Raw genomic sequence first — 22,134 nt, 5'->3', positions numbered from 1 at the left:
TCACCATCTCCACGAGGGCTGACAAGAAGATGAAGAATAAGAACCTTGACGTCACATCCACAACAACACTCCTCTAGAAAAAAGATCTGGAAGAACCACCTTGAGCTTATTGACGAAGATGGCGGCAACGCCTCTCCCTCACCGTCTTTGGCTTCAACCACTGGAAGGAAGTGCTACACGACTAGCAGCCCAAGTCTCATATGCCAAGCGACCCGTGAAACGTGAGTCATTGAGAATTATACTGCCCAGCTCATTCCTGCCGCTAGTTCAATTTGCGAGTCCTAGATTAATTTGGTTGACCTAAAATTGGTGAAGCCACAAACGTTTTTTTATATATCTGGTCCGCGTCAAGTAGTTGTTTGAAGAACTAGTACATTCTATATTTTGAGAGTTGATTTGCACCATTATTGGTGGCAATTGTAATAAAAATATTCCTGATGACATGTTAGAGGGGATAATTCGGATTGAACATAGATAGTCTTCGGCTCACGATCAAATGGTGGCTGAAGGACTCGAGATTTGCTACGTTGTTAAATCAGTCCTGTCCCACGTACTGATGTACGCCTACGTAGGTAAGTATACCCAGTCTGCTAAAAATGAAATGGAAGACCATGGACTAGTTAATTTGCACGGAAATTTACGTTGTAAACGACCTAAGGACTGTCGTTTTCAGTGCTCCCGAAATTGAACTCTTGCTAGTCGATTTTCAAGATATAAGTGTCGGAAATATAACATGTTTATAAATTTTGTAATGCCAATCTCGCTTAATTTACATTGAATTAGAAGTGCAAAGTATTTCACCGGACCAGACGAAAGACAAAATAGCCCTTTCAAGCAGTGCAAAAGAATCTTGGCGGGTTTGAGGGAGAGGGGGTTGTACCGGAGCAAGCCTCAAGAATCTTTAGAATTTTTTTCATAAAATCCATTCTAAGAACCATACAACACACAGAAAAACAAACAATCCCAAAAAAATCCATCACATATCGCATGGAACGATTGCACGAGATTTATACAACTAGCGTGGCTAGCAGTTTAACCACACGATAGCATGCTAACAAACTCCATTTCATGTTGTCATCTTTTTTTTTTGGATCGTTGAGACATGTATTAACATTATGCGATCCTTAAGTTGTCCTATGTGATAAATAAACTTTAGCAATGAAATAAATTAGCCATAAGTCGAACTTTGAGGCCGGGCTTCCCCATTTCGAAAGAAAAGAACAATCTCAAGAATTGGATCATGAGAACCCCTAATTTTTCCACTGAAATACTAATTGATCAAAAGATCAAACATGGAACCATCGGGTATCTAATGCAATATGCATCACTATGAATCCATGATAAATTTGACACTCTTATTGCTTGTTTTTCTTCAAAAAAGAAGATTAAGCCTCCGACCACTACATCAAATTTTGATGCACACTATTTTTCCTTACTAGAGTTGATGTAATGCAAAGATGCCAAATCAGGCATGGTATGATTGCAGCTACATAATCAAACATTAGCAAAGGCAATCCGATAAGTAAATGGTCATTTTTCTAAAGCCTTCGTGGTGGCGGCCACCACTTGGAGAGAATGGATTGTTCTATGTATCACGAGGAATCTACCAAATGATATACTCCCTCCGATTCATATTAGTTATCACCAACATATGAATTATCTAGACATATTTTAGTTTTAGATATATTTTATTAGAAAATATTAATATAAATTAGAGAAAGTAAGTATTATGATGTATCATTATTAACCATGTCTTGATTTTGACCTGATCAAGCTGGATCACGACCATGTTTGAATCAATTGGCCCGTGCCATGGTCTGCACATGTTCGGGCAGGATCTGTGCCTGGCTTCCTCGACAATTTCGTTCATGTTTGTCCTTTTTTTTATATAATAGAAGTTTATTATTTTTAAAAATTAAGCATTACATCTGATCTCTGCATAACTGAGATACACACAGTCACCTATAACCAAAAGTTCCAGAAAAATAGAAGGTCTTGATGTGATTACATAAAGGAAAAGATAAAAGCACATTCATAGCGAAGGAAAGATCAATCTGTAGATTACGCTCCCATCCATGTTAGAAAAAAATTCCCTCACTATATCAATTGTGTAGACATATCCGTAAACATAAGTCGATGCTTCACACATTATAGAGACGAACGAAACTTAGTTGTGCACCAACAAAATCTGGAGAGAGAATGAATTTTCAGATAAAAGGTGCCGTGGTTTGCGAGTTGTTGCTGCGAGATCGCTGCGCCGGTTTTTGGAAAAGTCGACGCGCAACCGGACAGCTCATCGCACGACATTCTGGGCGTTGCTTCTTCTGCGACACAAGAAAATGCCTCGTTGTCACCGCTCCGATCAATGGACGGACGCCATAGACATTCTTGGTGGAGCCGTGGGTGTATATTCTCACTCTCTCAGTACGTATATATACGTTCCTCTTCTGTTCTGGTCTAGGCGTCTGTTCCTAGCTAAATGCCTGAATTGACGATACCTACTAGACCATCCTGATGGTCATGGTTATAGTCGAAGCGAGTGGCAGGCTGGCCGATCCACACAATTTGTTCGGAAGTAAAAAACTGGCCCACATATCTTTTTGTGATGGCCAATAGATCAATCAACCAATCAATTTGTTCGTTTCGGCGTGGTGCTTCATGCGCGAATCTTGGTGTGAGTGCGTGGCTAGGCTTGGACATCTCTCGACTTCATGCACGTTCTATGCCGGCCACGAAATCTGAACTAGTGGTTCGTCGAGAATTGGCCACTGCCGTCTCTATGGTTCCCGTGCACACAATTTGCCTATGATCGTGCCACTACTGAACCCACTGACGGAGCTAGGTGCCTGTCGATTTCTCCTATGGTTCAACGATCGTGGACCACTATAAATGGGGGTCTGCTTTTGGCGAGAATGAGTATGCGTGTGGTGTGTGTGAGCAGCCGCACAAGGCAGATTGGCAGATTTTATGATGCACCGGCAATTAGCTATTTTTCTCTCTGCTAGAAATGCTTGCCTGCTTTTGGCGAAAATGACAGCTAACAACATGTAAAAGCATCTCTAGCAGATCCATCTCTAGCAGATCCAGTCAAAATTAGACCTTAAAACTTCTATAAAACTACTGTAAACGGTTTTTTTGGGTCTCAAATAGGGTATGCTAGAACAGATCCCATATAACCGGACTATAAATGGGGGCATTTTGTAATTTGCCATAATTTTCTTTACACCTCTATTATTTGCCACATAACCACCGACTGTTATTGTCACTGACATGTGGTGGCCACATGGCAAATAATAGAGGATCAAAGAAAAGTGTGGCAAATTATAAAATATTCCATATAAATCTCTTCAAAAAGATGTTTTCTTAAAAAGGTTTCTACTGCTTCTCCTCTCTTCTTCCCTAGACCGTCCCCTACCTCCGGCTGGCCACATGTCCATGCCTCCGCGCTGCTCACTTAAGCTTGTTGGCCGCGCCGGTAAGCTCTGCCACACCCCTGCCCCGGCCCCCCGCCGCTGACCTGCGGGCAATCGCATTGCCGCCTCTCCATGACTAGGTTGAGGTCCAGGCCGTCCCGCTTCGCCCGAATCCAACCCAATTTAGACTTGCCGTGAGCCATTTTCGACAGCCACCGTTTGATTTCGGCATCTTGCGGTAGATTGATTTCCATCTCTGGCCGGATTAAGTTGAGGTTAGCCGAAATTTGGGCGGACTTCGGCGAGTCTACCCACGGAAGGTGTTGGTCCAAAGTGAAATTTCCAACCTGCTAGTATTGATCGGTATACATGATCCTGTTAATTTTTCTTAGTTTTGCCTCCAGAGCTTAAGATACAACGATCACCAGCGTCTGTTCACGCTGCCCTATAAAAATATTTAGGTAGCAGACGATTTTAAGGGATCTGATTGAGGTCATTTTTCGATTAAAATTGGAAAATTCGATTATTTTAAGAGTTTGGTCACTTTTATAGGATATGCTAGAGATGCTCTAATGTTTGCTGCCAGAGGAAGGGTGCATAAGAGGAGAAGAAAAATAAGTTCCAGGATACTATATATTGGTGCTATTTGCGTAAGGGCACGGAAGATGCAGCATTCCATCTTTTCACAATTAGTTTATATTCTGAGTTTGATAAACGTGTTAAATTATCTAAATATTAAAAAAGCACCAATTTATTCTATGAAGTTACCTTGGATATGCGTTTTAGGCATGAACTTGCAAATCCTGAAATTTGGATCACAAAGTTGCCCCGTGCGAGCGTTTCGGTCCCTCCGTGACGACAACCATTAGTTTGGTGCCCTCGGGACTTTTTTTTTGCAAATACCCTCCCAATATTGTGTTTTTTCTCTTTCGAGAACCTTATCCCTCTCCCTCCAATGGCCACCTACGTTCTCTCTTCTGAAATCCCCGCGTCGCCTCAGGTGCAGATGTGCTCACGTGCGGCGTCACTCCTCGGCACGCAACAAGGACAAAATCTGGCCCATGCCGAGCAGCCCGGGACCCAACCCTAGCTCCAACCGGTCCTCCGCCTGATGGCCGTGCCACACGCAACAATGCCGCCCCTAGACCACCTCCGCGACATGCCGAAGCCACCACCACTTAAAAAGCACATCATCACCACGCAACAGCGACGCTCCAGGAACTCCTCCGCACCAGAAAGTTGTTTCTAGATCAAGTTTAACTAAATATTTATGGAAAAGTATTAGCATCTATAATTTAAAATCTAGAATAGTAAAATTGTTATGAACTATATTGTCATGTTACATATATTTGGTATTACATTTCTCGATGATTTCAATTATGAAGTTTAACTTTGACTAAACCTAAAACGCAAAGTAAATAAAAACGGAGAGGGCATAAGTTTATTCCGATGCGACTTGGCAAGTCAGTCTCCGGTAGCCAATGGGTCAACGCGTCAATCTTGTATAGCAGGAGCAGCACTACATGCATGTACAAGAAACTTTCGACATGTCCATGACAGACTAAACAAGGATCGATATGACCCTTCGTTTAACCCTGGAAGCTAGCTACTGTCTTGCACGAACGAAAGAACTGGATAGGCGGAGAGCCGCGCCAAATGGACCAGACGACGACGTCTTCTTTTACAGTCCGAATTTTTCATACAGTAGTAATACTTCCTTTTGGCTTGGCCATCTGTCTATGTCCCTGTCGACCTCGTCAAGTCCGGCTCGAAATTAAGAATCGTCGTCGGAAGCGGGTGTGCCTACACGGTTTGCACCTCGTAGCCGGCCGGCGACGCGAGACCTTTGCTTACTCCGATCAGGGCAGGATGCTTCCAAGATCCATCGGTAACTTATACTGAGTACTGGAGTATTGATGATTATAAAAGTTGAAAATAATTTATTTTAACAAACTGCTACTACTTGGGAGTACATTATATGTATTTGCACGAACACTAGTGGAAAAGAGGCCTTTCGTCCCAAAGCCCCTGTGAGCAAATGGCCCCGTTTTGAACCAACCCATTGGTCCCGGTTCATCATGAAAACCCTTTAGTTCCGGTTCGTTTGGACCCTTTAGTCCCGGTTGGTAATACGAACCGGGACTAAATTACCAACCGGGACTAAAGGGATCTTTAGTGTTGGTAATACGAACCGGGATTAAAGAGTTTTTTTTGCATTCCCATGCACCTCCACCCCCCGTGGATCGCCTTTTTTAACACTGTAAAATATAAAAGAAAATGGTAGAAAATTCAAAAAATAAAATCTTTTCAGATTCTTGTATGTTATGCAACCTACTATTAGGGAAAATTAACAAATTTGAATTTTCACTTTTTTTGCAAAAAAGGTTTGAAAAATGGTAAAACCACATTAACTTTTGCATACGACGTCGAAAAAAAACGTGTAATATATCAAAATCATCGTGGGAAAAAGTTACATCCGAATCACCGGGGTTCACCCGGCTAGCCAATTTTTAGATTCTCAAAATTCCAAATGAAAATATGAAAGCAGGAAGATTTTAGTTTTTGCCAGAAATTCGGAATTTTATATTTTTAATTTTTTTTTAAATAATAATTACATCATGCATAAAGATTACTGTTACTTAACCATAAAGTTAGCCAATTTTTTAGATTTCCAAATTTCCAAGTTTGGCAAAAAAATATTAAAAAATAATAAATTAAAAAACAATTATAATACAAATTAAAAAATTATAATTATAATACCATTACCACAACATGTTATTATGTCATTAGTTTTGTTTATTAAAATAATTATTTGGAATTTGAATAATAAATAAGTGTGACATCGACCAACATGTTAATAGGATTGATATGATACTAGTATCACAACATGCGCGCGAAGCACTTGGAAGCGGGATGGGAAAGAAACTTGGAAGTTAAGCGTGCTAGTGCTGGAGTAGTGGGAGGATGGGTGACCGAGCGGGAAGTTGGACCACGGGTAAGTAATTTGACTAGAGATTAAACATAGTTAGAGATTAAGTGTAGTTAGAAACTAAACTAGTTAAATAACTGAAATACTAGAAATTCTGAAAAAATAGAAAAAAAAGAGGAACGAAAAATAATTGGGCATAACCAAATGAATTTAAAAAAATAACGAAATAACCTTTAGTTCCGGTTCATGTTACAAACCGGGACTAAAGGTTATTTTCTCGACGTGGGCCAGCAGCCCACGTGGCGGGACCTTTAGTCCCGGATGGTTGGCCCCGGTTTTAAAACCGGGACTAAAGGCCCTTACCAACCGGGATCATAGGCCCGTTTTCCACTAGTGGAAGATGAAGGAATCCATCAAATCCTGGGCTTAAAGTTGTGCTCCCCGAATCTGTGAATTCCACGGAAAAGTCTCAAGAGTACTCAAGTCTCAAAGAGTTCAACGCAAAAAAGAAAGTGATCCGTTATACAGTACTCCCTCCTTCTCAAGGCATAGGGCGTAAAATTCTTTGCACGCCGATTAAGGAGGTTTCCAGGCCAGGCAACTATTCCCTCCTTCTCAAGGCATAGGGCAAATTCTTTGCACGCCGATTAAGGAGGTTTTCAGGCCATGCAACTATTCCCTCCTTATCAAGGCATAGGGAGTAAAATTCTTTGCACGCCGATTAAGGAGGTTTTCAGGCCATGCAACTATTTCCTAACTTGCCCCTAATTAATCACTAGTTAGTTGAGTATTTTTCTCACCTAGCATTGACTGCCTCCTCCTTTGATGGGGTTTCCTTTTCTCTCTCCACGCATGCAACATGCACCACCAATGAAAAGGCTGTAGTAACTGCTCCTCTCCTCGTTTACTACTCTTCCACGCATGCAGGGACAGCGATTTTTAAGGTGGAGCAATGAACAAGCGGGGGGTAATTTTGTAAGATTGGCGTGTTAATTGCATCTGAACGTGCTCACGCCTTATGCTTTGATGAAAATTCGAAAAAAAATATACGCCCTATGCCTTGAGAAGGAGGGAGTATTTCCTAACTTGCCCCTAATTAATCACTAGTTAGTTGAATATTTTTCTCACCTAGCATTGACTGCCTCCTCCTTTGATGGGGTTTCCTTTTCTCTCTCCACGCATGCAACATGCACCACCAATGAAAAGGCTGTAGTAACTGCTCCTCTCCCCGTTTACTACTCTTCCACGCATGCAGGGACATGAAAAAGCGACGTTTGGTATTAACTGCTAGCGATTTTTAAGGTGGAGCAATGAACAAGCGGGGGGTAATTTTGGAAGATTGGCATGTTAATTGCATCTGAACGTGCTCACGCCTTATGCTTTGATGAAAATTCGAAAAAAAAATATACGCCCTATGCCTTGAGAAGGAGGGAGTACTACCAACGCACGCAAAAAGTCTCTTGGTCAGCAATAATAAGCGTTGCTATACACGTAGCCATACCGACGATGATGCTATTCTGCCTCCGTGTCTCCAAGAGGAACAACGAGGAAACTGACATTACCTTCCTGGGAAGAAATCAATTCCATGTTATACGTCACGTCCATTCATCGGAAGATGCCATCCGGGAAGAAATCAATCCCCGGCTGTTTTAGGAACACGAACACGATGCGGTGCGTGCGAGCCGTGCATGCGATGATCTGTTAACCAGGTCCGGTTGGTGGAGCCGTGGAGGAAGCATACGCTGGGAAAGGGATAAGAACTTTTTGATTCCGTGATAGGCTGCTTGTTCTTTTTATTCTTTTTGCTGCATAAAGCTTGGGAACCAACACAGGGAAAGAGATGAATGCCAATTCTAAGTTATCCTTGGTTAGGATATAATCACGATGAGGGTGAGCTGGATGCCAATCATATTTCCTAACTCTTTTAGCAAACAACAAAGAAAATGACCTCCCCTCACCAAGAATGGCGGCACACTTGATTGACTACGGTCCTGAAGCTCTGACGCGGATGGCGGCCGCAACAGAGAAATCTAAGGAGGAGGAGGAGGGTTGGGGGGAGGGGGAGAGAGGCTTGAGAACTCAGCAGGATCGCCGGTGACGTCCCATGGATAGCGTCTGCGTAGTCGTCTCCGTCCTCGAAACCTTCTATGAAAATACACTAAGAGTAGGGTCGCGGCAGTGGCGGTTCAGACGAAAATCTGACTGGGGCACAACATTTGATTGGGGGCATCTTCGTATAATTTTGCTGATCTTGAATAATTTTCTTTCAAAATTTGAACAAATACTAAAGGAATTCAATAAATTGAGTAGGGCCTATGCCCCCACTCGCATGTACTTGGGCCCGCCCCTGGTCGCGTGAGAGGAAGGGATAGATGTGTTCCACGAAAAAAAGTAGTACTCCCTCCATTCCATGAAGGTTGTCTGAGATTTGTCAGTATTTAAATGTATCTACAAAATATTTTTCAAAATTTAAATGTATCTAGACAAGACACATCTAAATTTTGACAAATCTCAGACAATCTTTATGGAATAGAGGGAGTATTAGCGCGTTGCTAGACGTACCCATCTCGATTGTGCCTAAATACATCCAAATTATGAAAATATTCAAACAATCTTCATGTGACAGAAGGAGTACTAGCGCATACAAAAAAGTTGGTACTTAATTGCTCGGTCAGCAATAAATAAGCGTTGCTACACGTAACCATCATGATGATGATGCCATGCTGCCTCTGCGTCTCCAAGAGGAACAAACTTATTTTCATTCCGAGTAGTTTTGATGCATGAAGCTTGGGAAACCAACACATGGAAAGAGAAGAATACGAATTCTACGTTATCCTTTGTTAGGAATTATAGTCACGACGAGGATGAGCTGGATGCCAATCATATATCCCACACAACTCTTTTAGCAACAAGCAAAGAAAATGACCTCCCTCCACCAAGAATGACGGCCCACTTGATTGACCACGATCCCGAAGCTCCGAGGCAGATGCCAACGGCAACAAAGAAACCCTAGCGAGAAAGGAGGGGTGAGCGAGGATGAGGAGTGAGAACTCAACGGAGACAAGGCCCTGCATTCGCGGAAGGAGGTTTTCGTCGGCCCACTCGATTGACTATGTTCTTCGAAAACCCCTCGAAGTAAACTTGATTGCGGGAAGCTTTCCTGATCAACCCGTAGGCCAGAAATTTTCCTACTGAATTCGGCAAATACATGAGAAGTAAGCAAGGTCTAAGGATGAGCTGGATGCCAATGATATCCTAACCCTTTTTTTTAGATCAACATATCCTAACCCTTTTTAGCAACCAATAAAGAAAATGACCTCCCTCCACCAAGAATGCCGACCCACTTAGTGAACTTGCAGTTATTCGGCAAAAGCAAAGCAAAAAATGGAAACAAGGGAGGAGGGCAACTTCTTTGTGAGATCGGCAAATTCTATGACGAGCAAGAATATTCTAGTCCAGGGCAAAATGCCATTGCACTGGATGCCTATCTCTCTCTCCATCCCAATCCCAAGACAAACATCGCGCCGCTCCAGGCGAGCGTGGGGACAAACAAAAATCGCGTCACAGCCCAGCCGCACCACCGGAGCGGGCGGGGCGATGGATATGATGAGGATTGAGGAGGATGCCGGCCACCCAAACGGCTATAATTGGAGGAGCCACCACGTTTGTTTTTCCGCCTTTGCGTTGCGCACGCCCCGTAATTACCCCACCGCAGCAGTACCACCCCGTAACGGGAAACGGCAAAAGACCTAGACACCGCCAGGGCCACGCACGACCCACACGGCGCCAGCCAGCCAACACCCAACCACCGTGCAGCGGCGGCGGCAGGCAGCTCCCCCCTCCCCGCGGCGATCGCCGGGGAGATTCCGCCCGCCCCACCGCGCGCCGCGCCATTCCCCCCTCGCGCCCGCGCGCGGGTCCGGTGGGTGGGGATTCCCTGCCGCCCCCATCCCCTTGCTGCCGCCGGATTCGTCTGCTCTGGCGGCGGCCGGCTGATTCCCCCTCCTGGGCGCCGCGATGCCGGAGGCAGGCAACTACGGCCACAAGAAGAACGACGGCATCTGCAACAGCGTCTGCGGCGAGGTTAGAACCATTCCCCTCCCCATCCACCTCCCCCCTCACGGCCTCGCCTCGTCCAGATCTACTCTCTCTGATAAAAACGGGGGTTCGATTCCCCTATCGCCACGCCTAGACCATTAGTCCCGGTCCGGTCTTGGACGCGTGAACGCCGTTAAGCCGCGTGCTGTTCTTTTTTTCCCTGTTGCCCAGAGTCCAAATTTTCGGTTGGGATGCTGGTCGGAATTCGGGAACGGAGGGAGGAATTCGCTACTCCATGCTTTCCGTGTAGGCCTCGATCCGCCCTTGCTTCGGAAGATAAGGGGATTTAGGTGGGTGGAGGCTATGGAGTTCGGATCCTTCACGCCTTTTCGGTGCTCGCTAGAATCTCTGGCGACGTGTCGAAACTGGGTGGTATCTATGGGCTCCCATTCCCAGCGCTGGAATATTTCTCAGGATGAGTATGTGGCTATCCTGCTTTGCTTCCATCACGGCCACCTCCACCCACCTGTGCCGTCAATGCTTCGTTGCTCTTCGAATACGCATATTCGCGGCCTAGTGTTCCATCCCTGCTTGATTAAGAAAAGATGCAGATTTTGGTTAGCTATATATCTTTATGCTGGTATGTTTATCAACTGGTTTCATGTGCATTTTAACTTCCTAACAGCTCTGGGTTCTGCTGTTGCTAACTTGCATAATTTTGCCAACCTCGCGCCTCCGTGTCCGCGAGCCATGTTGTATTCAGCCTTTGGCGTTCATGCTTGTAGCTGTCGCGTTAGTTCTTCATTGGTTCATTACTAGTTCTGCACGGTGGTAGCCAGTTTCCGATGAACTTTTCAATCAATCTTTCATGGCTATAGCATAACCTGTTGCGAGAAAGATAATGTTTGGCCAGTGCTTTTGGAGGTTATATCCTTTTGGCAAGTAGGCTTTGGTTATTGCCGTGTTGGCATGCTTGTTCCTTTCTTGGCAATCGACTTTACAGAGTATACACAGCATATGCCTGGATTTTAAATAGTTGCGTGGAGTGGTTGGCATGTCGATACCTGCTGCTTTTACGAGTTCCATTTTGTCTATTCTTGCCTTCCTGATTTCTCATACAGCTCATGTGTATACCTGCAGCCTGCATCAAAGGCTGTTCTGGCCATGTCGAGGCTCAAGTGTGCGCTCCGGGGGTTCGATTTCAGGGTGCTGCTGGCCCTTTTGATTGGTGTGCCAATGGTAGTCTTGATGATATATGCGCACGGTCAGAAGGTCACATACTTCCTGCGCCCAATCTGGGAATCTCCTCCTGAGCCCTTCAAGATAATCCCTCACTACTACAACGAGAATGTCACCATGGAGAACCTCTGCAAGTTGCATGGGTGGAAAGTCCGGGAGACCCCGCGTCGGGTTTTCGATGCTGTGCTCTTCAGCAATGAGCTTGATATCCTTGAGCTCCGTTGGAATGAGCTCAGCCCCTATGTGTCGGAGTTTGTGCTGCTCGAGTCCAACTCAACTTTCACTGGCATGACGAAGCCCCTCCACTTCAAGGAAAATCGCCATAGGTTTCGGTTCGCTGAATCGCGCCTGACGTATGGTACGATCGGGGGAAGGTTTGTGAAGGGCGAAAATCCATTTGTTGAGGAGTCATATCAGAGGGTTGCCCTGGACCAGCTAATTAAGATTGCCAAGATTGAGGATGATGACATATTGATCATGTCAGATGTTGATGAAATCCCAAGTGGGCACACCATCGATCTCTTGAGATGGTGTGACGACACTCCTCAGATACTTCATCTTCAGCTCAGGAACTATCTGTACTCGTTCGAGTTTTTCCTGGATGACAAGAGTTGGAGGGCATCAATACACAGGTACAGGTCTGGGACGACAAGGTATGCGCATTACCGGCAGACCGATGTGCTCCTTGCTGATTCAGGGTGGCACTGCAGTTTTTGCTTCCGCTACATCAGCGACTTTGTCTTCAAGATGCAAGCGTATAGCCATGTGGATCGAATCAAATTCAAGTACTTCCTGAACCCTGAAAGGATCCAAGATGTGATATGCAGAGGGGCAGATCTTTTCGACATGCTTCCTGAAGAGTATACATTCCAAGAGATCATTGCCAAGTTGGGGCCCATTCCAAGTACATATTCTGCTGTCCATCTTCCTAGCTTCCTCCTTCAGAATGTCGACCGGTACCGGTATCTTCTCCCTGGATACTGCAGGAGAGAAAGTGGCTAGGTGTTATGGTTCACTTGGCAAGCTGCTGTGCAGGGGGTGCTTACTGCCAGGCTGCCGGAGAGCGGCTGGCACTGGCAGTTGCATCTGGTATGATTGGCTGACTTAGTTGATGGTTGTTTGGGGAGTGGTTATGGATGGGCTCATGATTTTGTAACGTGTAATGGAACATGGGAGCACCTGACAGCATAGCGCATGCTTGATCGAGGCTTTGGTTACCTTTCCAAAAGAGCTCAACCGTGTCATTGCTTATTCATATTCCCTCCCTGATTGATATATAAAACGCGGAGCTGCTGTAGATTGACGCTTATGTGAAAAATTCAGATTCATATGCTGTAACTAGTGGCCTTGCCCTGCAGATAATTTACATGTGCATGTGTTCATATTTTCACGTTTGGTGTTCTGTTTCTTGTTTTGACGACAACATTGAGATTCTGATATCTTGGCACCATTGACGAGTTTCTGAAACTCTGTCTTCTCATGCTGTTTTAAAAATGGGGCGACCAGGTAAGTGCACTCTTGATTCCTGAAGAGCAAAGCCATTTAGCCGGTTACCCTGTTTGCTTGAGCTTTCCCCTGTTTCTTTCCAGGTGGTTTCTTCTGCATCTCTTTGGTCGTTGCTCCTTGCTAAAAAAAGGAACTGTAGGCTTCTCCAAAAATACTTTTGAAGCTATCTTCACCGGATCTTCTTCCGAGCTAGTAATCAGAACAGAGTAGCTTGCCTCCGGAATAGCAAGTGCTTCATCGGTCTGTGGGATACGAGAATGAAATTGACGACAGACGCCCTGCATCCCGGCGTGGCAAGTAGAGCCTGTGTTGATCATATTGATGCGCAACCAGCACATAGAGATGGAGGCGACGGACATCAGCTGCATGCGCGCCTCAAATTCTTCCCATAAGCTTGAGATCCCGGTGGTTTGCAGTAATCTGGATGATCATGGGGAATCCTCCTTCAATGGACATTGCGTCTTCACATCTTCATGAAACTACAAGCTGGAGTGCAGTATAAAAAGATGGTCGCTAGCTTGAAAAATACGAAACAATGGCATTCTAATAGAACTCCAACAAATATCCACACAACACTTCAAAACTGATATCTACTGTTACCAAACAAAAAACTAGCTACAGATTCAAAACGCATATACCCGTATGACAATTGGATTACGGAGATCTCGTTTACTGTCCTCCAAATACCCTTAGCAACCATACAATCAAAACGGAAAACTTGCAAAACTCATATGTAACCACAAAAACTCCATGTACATCAAAGTACCACCTAGCAAATACAGGGGAAATATTACAGATTTACATACATGCTCGACGTTACACCACACGATGCACTTCCTTGTTCTGCCATTAGGCGCCTCTGACCGAGAAGCATGGCATGCCACTATATATCTTCTTGGTTACCTTCCCTTGCAGGTTGTCCACATACTGATGGAACGCAGATCTCCAGTTCTCGCTGTAAAACAAGAACATGCCCCAGTACAGCCAGAACCCAAAGATAAATCCAGCAGCCACAAAGCAATAAATACACCCACAGTGTCTCCCTATCTTCTGCCTGGCACCTTTCATTTGTCGTCGACGTCGGGGGCGGAGCTCCCAGTAGGGCAAGGTAGGGCAGCCGCCCTACCTTGATTTTTGGTGAATACAATTAGATGCGCGTGTTTTTTCTGAAAATTTTGAGTGGTCATACATAAAAAACGGACTCTGTATGAGAAAGTTATGCATGTTTCAGTAAAAACACTGCGCAAATCGATTAAATACCAAAAACATAGACTATTTTTACCTCCAAATATAAACTCGTATTCGAGATTCAATGTGAATAATATTTATTGTATTACAGATATTTATCATTGAATGTACCCTAGTATATACAAGATAAGCTCGAGTTATTCATTATACATACTTAAAGAATTGAAGATTTTAGATATTTTAAAGACACGTAATACTTTCTCCGACCGCATTATTACTCCATTAAGATGACATAGGGTTTACCCGTGACGACATCAACAATTAAAAGGAATTTTCTAGCAACAAAAATAATCAAAATCAAGTTGCGCATCGAATGAGGGATAATCAAACGTCTTGATTATTTGAATTACATCATATTTTTTAAGAAGATGTAAAGCTTTGTCATTGAGTTAGCATTATTGGTATAGTTTTTAGGTTATACTTATAATCAAATATTTTTTTATTTTTATTGTATTGAGATGTTACTCCTTTTTAGGACTATTTGGTATTTGCATCATTCAAAGTTCGCCCTACCTTAAATTTCTTTCGTCCTTCGCCAACTGGACGTCGATGAGTTCACACAGCCCTTCAACGAAAACCCACATAAACCTGAATTATTGCTGTATATCGACGGATCTACAAGCGTCTGCAGCTGACTGCCAGTAGGTATCCTCCCTGACAATCCATTATACGAGAGGTTCAGAACACTCATGCTCTTCAAATCAGCAAAGCTTGGAGGAATTTTCCCCGAGAGCTGGTTCTGCGAGAGGTCCAATGATTCCAGCAGTACCAGATTACCGATGTCTTTTGGAATACAGCCTAACAGACGATTTCCTGATAAGTTCAGGTACCTGAGTCCAAGAAGGGTGGTGAGCCCGTTAGGTATCTCTTGTGAAAGAAAGTTGTGAGATAAGTCCATACCCACCATGCCTCCCTTCCACAGATTGTAAACATGACCGGTATTTTTCCAAATTATTTCAATCACCTCACTGTCAAAATCTCCATAAGAGTGGACAAAATCCTTTTCTTGTATCATGCCAGTAAAATTGGTAAAATCGCCTGGAATGGGTCCGGTGAGCCTATTTTTTGACAAATCCAATAACCGGAGTAAGCCAAATTGTAATATCTGGTGGGGTATGATGCCGTCAAAAATGTTTGATGAAAGTAGAAGAAATTTCAGCATAGGCAGTTTCATGCTTAGCCAGGAAGGTATCCTACCAGAGAAATGATTGCCACCAAGATCTAGAGTGATAAGGTTTTTGCATTTCTTAAGACCCAAAGGAAAAGTCCCTCTGAAATGGTTATTGGCTAGGTGTAGATAGTTAAGACTGTCTTGGCATGAGAAAGGAACTAGACCACTGAAAGAGTTCCTGGACAGATCCATGAATGCCAAACTTGGCAAGTCCCCGATACACTTGAAGAGACCACCATTTAAGGCATTGTTTGATAGGTCTAAGACATTTAAATTTGTAAAGTTACAAATGAATGCCTCACCCGGCTGTGTCATAAGTGAGCCATACAGCTGGTTTTGACTGAAAGCCATGAACTCAAGCCTTTCTAGATGCTTGCCAAAGCAGTCCCTTAGCTCTGCAACAATGTTGTTTGCCGTGAAGTCAACAGACCGAAGGGTGGTGCAGTTTTGAAAGGTCTGCTGGTGAATGCTGGTAAATCCATTATATTCAGCACTGACAATGGTTAGTGCTCCTCCTGCGCAAATGGATGATGGAAACAACCCGGAGAAGTTGTTCTTTGCAATATTGATTGTATCGAGGACGCTGCTGTTCCCAACTCCCAAGATCAGGGACGATATGGCCTCCGAGATGATTTCTTGACAGAAACAGATGCTTGAGTTTAGTCAAATGTGAGACGGTACTGGGTAGCTGCCCCTCCAAGTAGTTAAACCGCAAAGTCCATATGCAGCAATTCTGTCATGTTCCCAATCTCCATTGGGATGCTGCCACTCAAAATGTTGTTTTCCAGTGACACCCAGCGGAGATTTGTGAACATCCCCATTGTTTGTGGGATTGACCCAGTCAAGGTAACCGAGTTAAGATAGAGCTCCTCCAAGCTTGTCAAGTTTTTTTTTCGAAATGGGGGTAAACCCCGGCTTCTGCATCATGACGATGCACACGGTCTTTTATTAATAAAAAGATCCAAAAAGTATAGTTTACAACTCACGCATCACCGAGGATTGATACAAAAATCAACCATCGAAAAGTAACCATACTATGACTACACATTAACATAGCCTTCTAGTATGTCGCCAACCAGCCTGGCACAAGATATCCCGAGCAACCATCAGGAGCCGTGTGCAACCAGTAGCCATAGCATCCCGCTGCCCCTCCGGTGAGAGTAGAGTCCAAAGCTGGACCCAATGGGACACCATATGGATAACCTGCAAGAAATGAAAAGAAGATTTTTTATTAAAGATTATATCATTTCTAATCCTCCAAATAGACCAACATAAAGCAGAAACCCCTATCCGGATAAAAGCCTTAGATTGTCTATCTACTCCATTTAACCAATTACCAAACATATTGGTAATATTAGACGGAGGTGGAAGATCGAAAGTGAAATTAATCGTTCGCCATAGGAGCTTAGCTAAAGGACATTCAATAAAAAGGTGTTGAATTGTTTCCTGTTCCCCACAAAAAACATATTTTGTACACCCATTCCAATGCCGTTTAACTAAATTATCCTTAGTTAATAAAACCTTATTGCTCAAAAACCCCATGAAAATTTTAATCTTAAGTGGGATTTTAACCTTCCATAAATACTTCCGCAAAAAAGGGGTGTGATCACACATGAGACCCTCATACATTGACTTGACTGTAAACAAACCATTTGATGTTAACTTCCAAACAAAGCGGTCATCAACTTCAGTCAAATTAACCATCATCAACTTCCTACATAATTGTAGCCAAGCTGTCCATTTATTACCACTAAGCACCCTTCTGAACGTAATATTTAAAGGTCTTTGGGCTAAGACCTGTGCGACGGTCACATTTTTATGATGCCAAGCTTGTCAAGTTACCAATCTCTTCAGGTAGTGTGCCGTCGAGCCCCAAAAATGTTACAATACAGCAAAGTGTTTCAACTGGCCGATGCTGCGTGGAATGGCGCCCCCCAGCGGGCTGTCGATGATTTGCAACAGGACCAAGCTTGCCAGGTTGCCAATCCGAGTTGGAACGGTACCATGTAGACCATTTCGGATAAGCATGAGTTTCTCCAGGTAAGGAAAGGCCGAGAAGTCAAGCTCATCAAGTGTGCCGTTCAGACTTGCATCACGGAGGTCGAGCTCTGTGATGTGCCCGGCCTCGGGATCGCAAGTGATGCACGGCCACCTGCAAAGGCTGGCAGAGTTGGCCAACGACCATGATCCAAGGGAGATACAGGGTATAGGGTTCTAATCTGCCGAGCCCCTGGACGTTCTATTTATATCAGGTTTGGTGCTATGCGTCACCAGGCGATACAGATCGAGATTGGTTAGGATTACAATGTTCTAAATCGTAACAGACACAAACACTATTATCTAACACCCTCCCTTAATTACAACTGTGACAAGTTGAGATTATGTTTGAAATTCTCAAATACTTGATAAGGAAGTGGTTTTGTGAAGCCGTCTGCAACTTGATCTCGTGAAGGTATAAACCGAATCTCTATTTGCTTCTTCATCACTCGTTAACGAAGTGAAAATCTATCTCAATATGTTTCGCCCCTTGCATGAAACACTGGATTTGCTGACAACTATGTAGCTCCAAGATTATCACACCATAAACAAAGAACTTGTGTCAGCCGCACACCTAGCTCAGCGAGTAGAGACTGCAACCAAATGACCTCTGTTGTTGCATTTGCTACAGACTTGTATTCTGCTTTAGTGCTTGATCTAGAGACTGTTGCCTGCTTCTTTGTGCTCCAAGAGATAAGATTAGGTCCAAAAGAACACAACAAACCCTCCTATGGAGCGACGATCATCAACACAACCAGCCCAATCGGCATCTGAGAAAGCACTAACCAATGTAGAGTTGGACTCCAAGAACGTAAGACCAACTACCATAGTATGTTTGACATACCACAGAATACGCTTAGCAGCACTCCAATGCATAGTAGTAGGAGCGTGCAGATACTGACATACTTTGTTGACTGCATATGGAAAATCTGGTCTAGTGAGAGTAAGATATTGCAATGCACCTACAACACTTCTGTACTTGGTGCTGTCTTCAGGACCCAACAACTCCCCTTGAGCAACAATCTTCTCTGAAGAGGACAGAGGTGTGGGCATACCGTGCAGTTGGCCATGCCAACACGTGTGAGAACCTCCTGAGCATACTTTGACTGACTCAGAACCAATGGAGCGCCACAGAGGAAAATTCTTCCTGGTGAGTTTTTCCATCGGAGGGTTCCCGAGGTTGATCGGGACGAGGCTGCTCGAAGACGCCATGGCGAACGAGCAGACGGATGGCGACAGGGCAGGTGGAGGGCGCGATGCCGATCGAGAACGGCAGGGGGATGGTTTTCGTCGTCGATGCGATCAGGTAGACGAGGCGGAAGAGCCTGCTCTTGATACCATGTAAAAACTAGCGATACAGGGTATAGGGTTCTACTCGGATGAATCTGCCAAGCCCCTGGACGTTCTATTTATATCAGGTTTGGTGCTATGCCTCACCAGGCAATTCAGATCGAGATTGGTTAGGATTGGAATGTTCTACATCGTAACAAACACAAACACTATTATCTAAAAACATCAACACTGGCCAAGCTAGCCTTCCAATTCACTAGTGCTGCAGCTTCATGCTGGATGTCGGCTCTCACCGATGCAGTGGCGGATAGCAGGAGACAAGTGCAAGAGAGTAAGAAATGGATGTGCCTCGTCAGGGCATCTCCAACGGGGCGACCCATCTCGCGCCCGCGCGTCCGGATGGGTCCAGCTGGACGAAAAAGCGGCCCAACGCGGCGACACACCGCAGATGCGGAACGACGCAAACCCGGCCCAAATCTGGGCCGGGTTTGCGTGGCCGCGGATGGCACGCGGCGTCCGGTCGCGTCCAGCCGCTTGGCTGCTCATCTCCCTTGGGCCCACCTGTCGGTGACCGGGGAGGCTTACCTCCAGTCCACTCACTTTCCACTGTACACTCCCCGAGCGCAACCGCCGCCATGGCCCCGAAGCGACGGTTCGCTCCCGGAGCCAACGACGAGGAGGCGAGCAGCAGCCGCCGTCCTCGATCCGCCGGTGCTGCGGGCCGGAGGAAACCGCGACGGCCTCCACATCGGAGAGGCTTCCCGCGGCGGCGCGGCATTGGCGCAACCGCCGCCGCTGCTGCTCGAGCCGAAGCCGGAGTCCTCAGAGGAGGACCCTGACCTCCGAGCCGCTCTACTCATCTCGGCGGCGGAGGAGGACGCGAAATGGACGCACCTCCATGCGGCCATTCGCACCTCCGCGATGGAGGAAGAGGCCCGACATGCGGTGGAGGAAGCCGAGGCCTGGGAGTTGTACGCCCAGGCCCGCCAGGCGCGACGGGAGGAGGAGGAAGCAGCACGGCGGGAGGAGGCCAGGCGCCGCGCGGAGGAGGAGCGGCGCGAGGAGCAGCGGCGACAGGAGGCCAGGCGCCGCGTGGAGGAGCGGCGCCAGAAGGCCAGGCGCCGCGCCTGGCAGGAAAGGGAGCAGCGCCTCCTCCTTGAGGAGGAGCGTGCGCCGCCGCTTCCTCGGGTGGCTCCGGACCCCCAATCCCTCTGGGAGGAGGCCCTGTGGTCTCTGTGGCCGGAGTCCCCGGCGCGGTCGAGCCACAACAGTGCCCCGCCGCCGGGGGACGTCGTCAACGCCGAAACCGACACCGACGACGGCCACAGGGACTAGGCAGCGCACCGGCGGCCACGGCGCCGTCGACCAAACCCTAGCTTAGGGTTTTTTAATTTGTTTTAAATTTTAAAGCCCATATGGAGGGGTTCTTTTGTTAGTTTATTTTCCCAAAATAGGTCTATGTACAAATGTGCCCAAAATAGGGCATATTTTTAATGAAATTTAGTTCCAATTAGCGTTTTAAATTTCGTTTTTTTTCTTTTCGAATTTGCGGTGCGTCCGCGCTTTGGACGCAGCGTGCGACCCAAACGGACACGCGGACACGAGACGTTGTTCGGTTGTCCGCGCGGCCACCCAAAAGACTTAAAACGGATGGCCCAGCACGTCCGTTTTGGTCGCATGGTTGAAGATGTCCTTATGGCTCCAGTATGGGACCATCGCTTCACTGCTGCAGAGGATATAAAACCTCTGGATGAGCCAGCCAACGCAATAGTGATCTGCTGGATCCCTGTGGCTTACAAATGGCATGTCCTTAGTACATGATGTACTACTGATAGTCTTATATTAAGGACGAGCTACACGCCAGTCCATCACGAGAATATGAAATTATAAACTGGATGATGTATGCATGTAGATCAGATCCTGTTGATCTTGATCGGCTCAAGGTTAGCATCTCCAGCCGCGTCCTCTAAAAGGATTTGGGGCGCACCGGACAAAAAAACGTTCCCAGCCGCGTATTCCAAAGCCTCTTTTTATCCGGCGCTCTGAGCCCGTTCCCGCTACACAGAGGACGCTCCGGACACGGTGGACACAACGAAATGCGAGGCGAGGCGTGGGGGGACCGACGCGTCAGCGACTCATGGACGGACGCTCAACCGCCGTCTACCTAGGGACGGTGCAGTTGCCGGGGAGGGGAACCGTCGCATTGGCAACCGCGTCGATCGACGCGCGAACCGCCGGAACAGAGCGCGAACTCTGCGGAAGAGCAACCGCCGGTCTCTTCGATATCTGCGCCGCCGTTTATCCGAATAAGACCCCTACGTGTGCGCTTTCTCCGACCTACAATCGGCCGCCATTCATTGAAAGCTCTCCTCTCTCACAATGAGCGACCTCTCTCAGCTGCCATTAGACACCGACAACGAGGGTAAGCCGCCGGGATGGCGACACTGGTGGGACAAAGCTGCGACTCCTAGCAGCGATGATTCCCCATCGCCGGACAACAGCGAGGAATGGGAGGCCGATGAGGAGGAGGAGGAGGTCGAGGAGGAGGAGTAGGAGTAGGAGGAGGAGAAGGAGGAGGAGCAGGAAGAGGCTAAGGAGGCGACAACGGCCCGGGCGAAGGCGAAAGCGAAGCCGAAGGCGTAGCCGGTGAGCACCATCGACGACGAGGAGGACACAAGTTCCTCCGACGCATCAGACGACACCGCCTCTCCGGAAGACGCCACCGTGAGGACGACAAGACGGGGCCATCAAAGAAGAAGTAGTTTAATTTTTTATATGTAATTTGTTTATATTTTTTGAAGTTTTTTTCTGTAATTTATTTATGTTGCACCGCTCTGAATATTAGCAGTATGTATGATCCGTAGTATGATCGGAATGTATGTATGATCCGTAGTATGATCAATGAAGATAAACTTCCCGGGGTTTTTATTTTTGAAAATACGGGGCCAAATACGGGGTCTGCTAGACGGAATGGCTCTTCCGTTAGCAGTTTTTCGATACGGGGCGAAATGCGAGCGTTATACGGAGCAGCGAAATACGGGGGCTGTTAGACATGCTCTTAGTACGGCTGAGCCTGAACATCATGAGGCGGCCGGAGAATTCAGGTCGTCGGGTGTAGCGCGGAAGGCATGGACAGACGGGAGACTTTGACGGTGGTCGCGTCAAGTCAAGAAGTACTGTAGCTTGGACCTGCGGATCCGGCCGTAGACCCGCCCTGCTCTTGCCGGCGCGCGTGCCCTGTGTGGGTCGCCGTGGTCGGGAAA

General features: G+C 46.1%; 1 protein-coding gene and 1 pseudogene across 1 annotated transcript; one reads left to right on the top strand and one right to left on the bottom strand.

Moving 5' to 3' along the window:
- The first annotated feature begins 10,027 nt into the window (after nucleotides 1-10,027).
- Nucleotides 10,028-13,009, top strand: LOC127335263 (uncharacterized). The gene is made up of 2 exons (XM_051361880.2): nucleotides 10,028-10,425; nucleotides 11,521-13,009. Exons 1-2 carry the CDS (start codon nucleotides 10,360-10,362, stop codon nucleotides 12,619-12,621), a joined length of 1,167 nt encoding a protein of 388 aa, XP_051217840.1. The 5' UTR covers nucleotides 10,028-10,359; the 3' UTR covers nucleotides 12,622-13,009.
- Nucleotides 13,010-13,859: 850 nt separating this feature from the next.
- Nucleotides 13,860-18,793, bottom strand: LOC127329230 (uncharacterized; annotated as a pseudogene).
- Nucleotides 18,794-22,134: the final 3,341 nt, after the last annotated feature.

This window comes from Lolium perenne, chromosome 2, assembly GCF_019359855.2.
Source record: "Lolium perenne isolate Kyuss_39 chromosome 2, Kyuss_2.0, whole genome shotgun sequence".
Classification (NCBI taxonomy): Eukaryota; Viridiplantae; Streptophyta; class Magnoliopsida; order Poales; family Poaceae; genus Lolium; species Lolium perenne.
This window is presented reverse-complemented; position numbering and strand designations above follow the sequence as displayed.

Excerpts from the sequence above, each read along its gene's own strand:
- LOC127335263 (XM_051361880.2), top strand. The coding sequence starts at position 10,360 with ATGCCGGAGGCAGGCAACTACGGCCACAAGAAGAACGACGGCATCTGC. Across the intron at positions 10,426-11,520 it reads GCAACAGCGTCTGCGGCGAG|CCTGCATCAAAGGCTGTTCT; the intron begins GTTAGAACCATT and ends GTATACCTGCAG.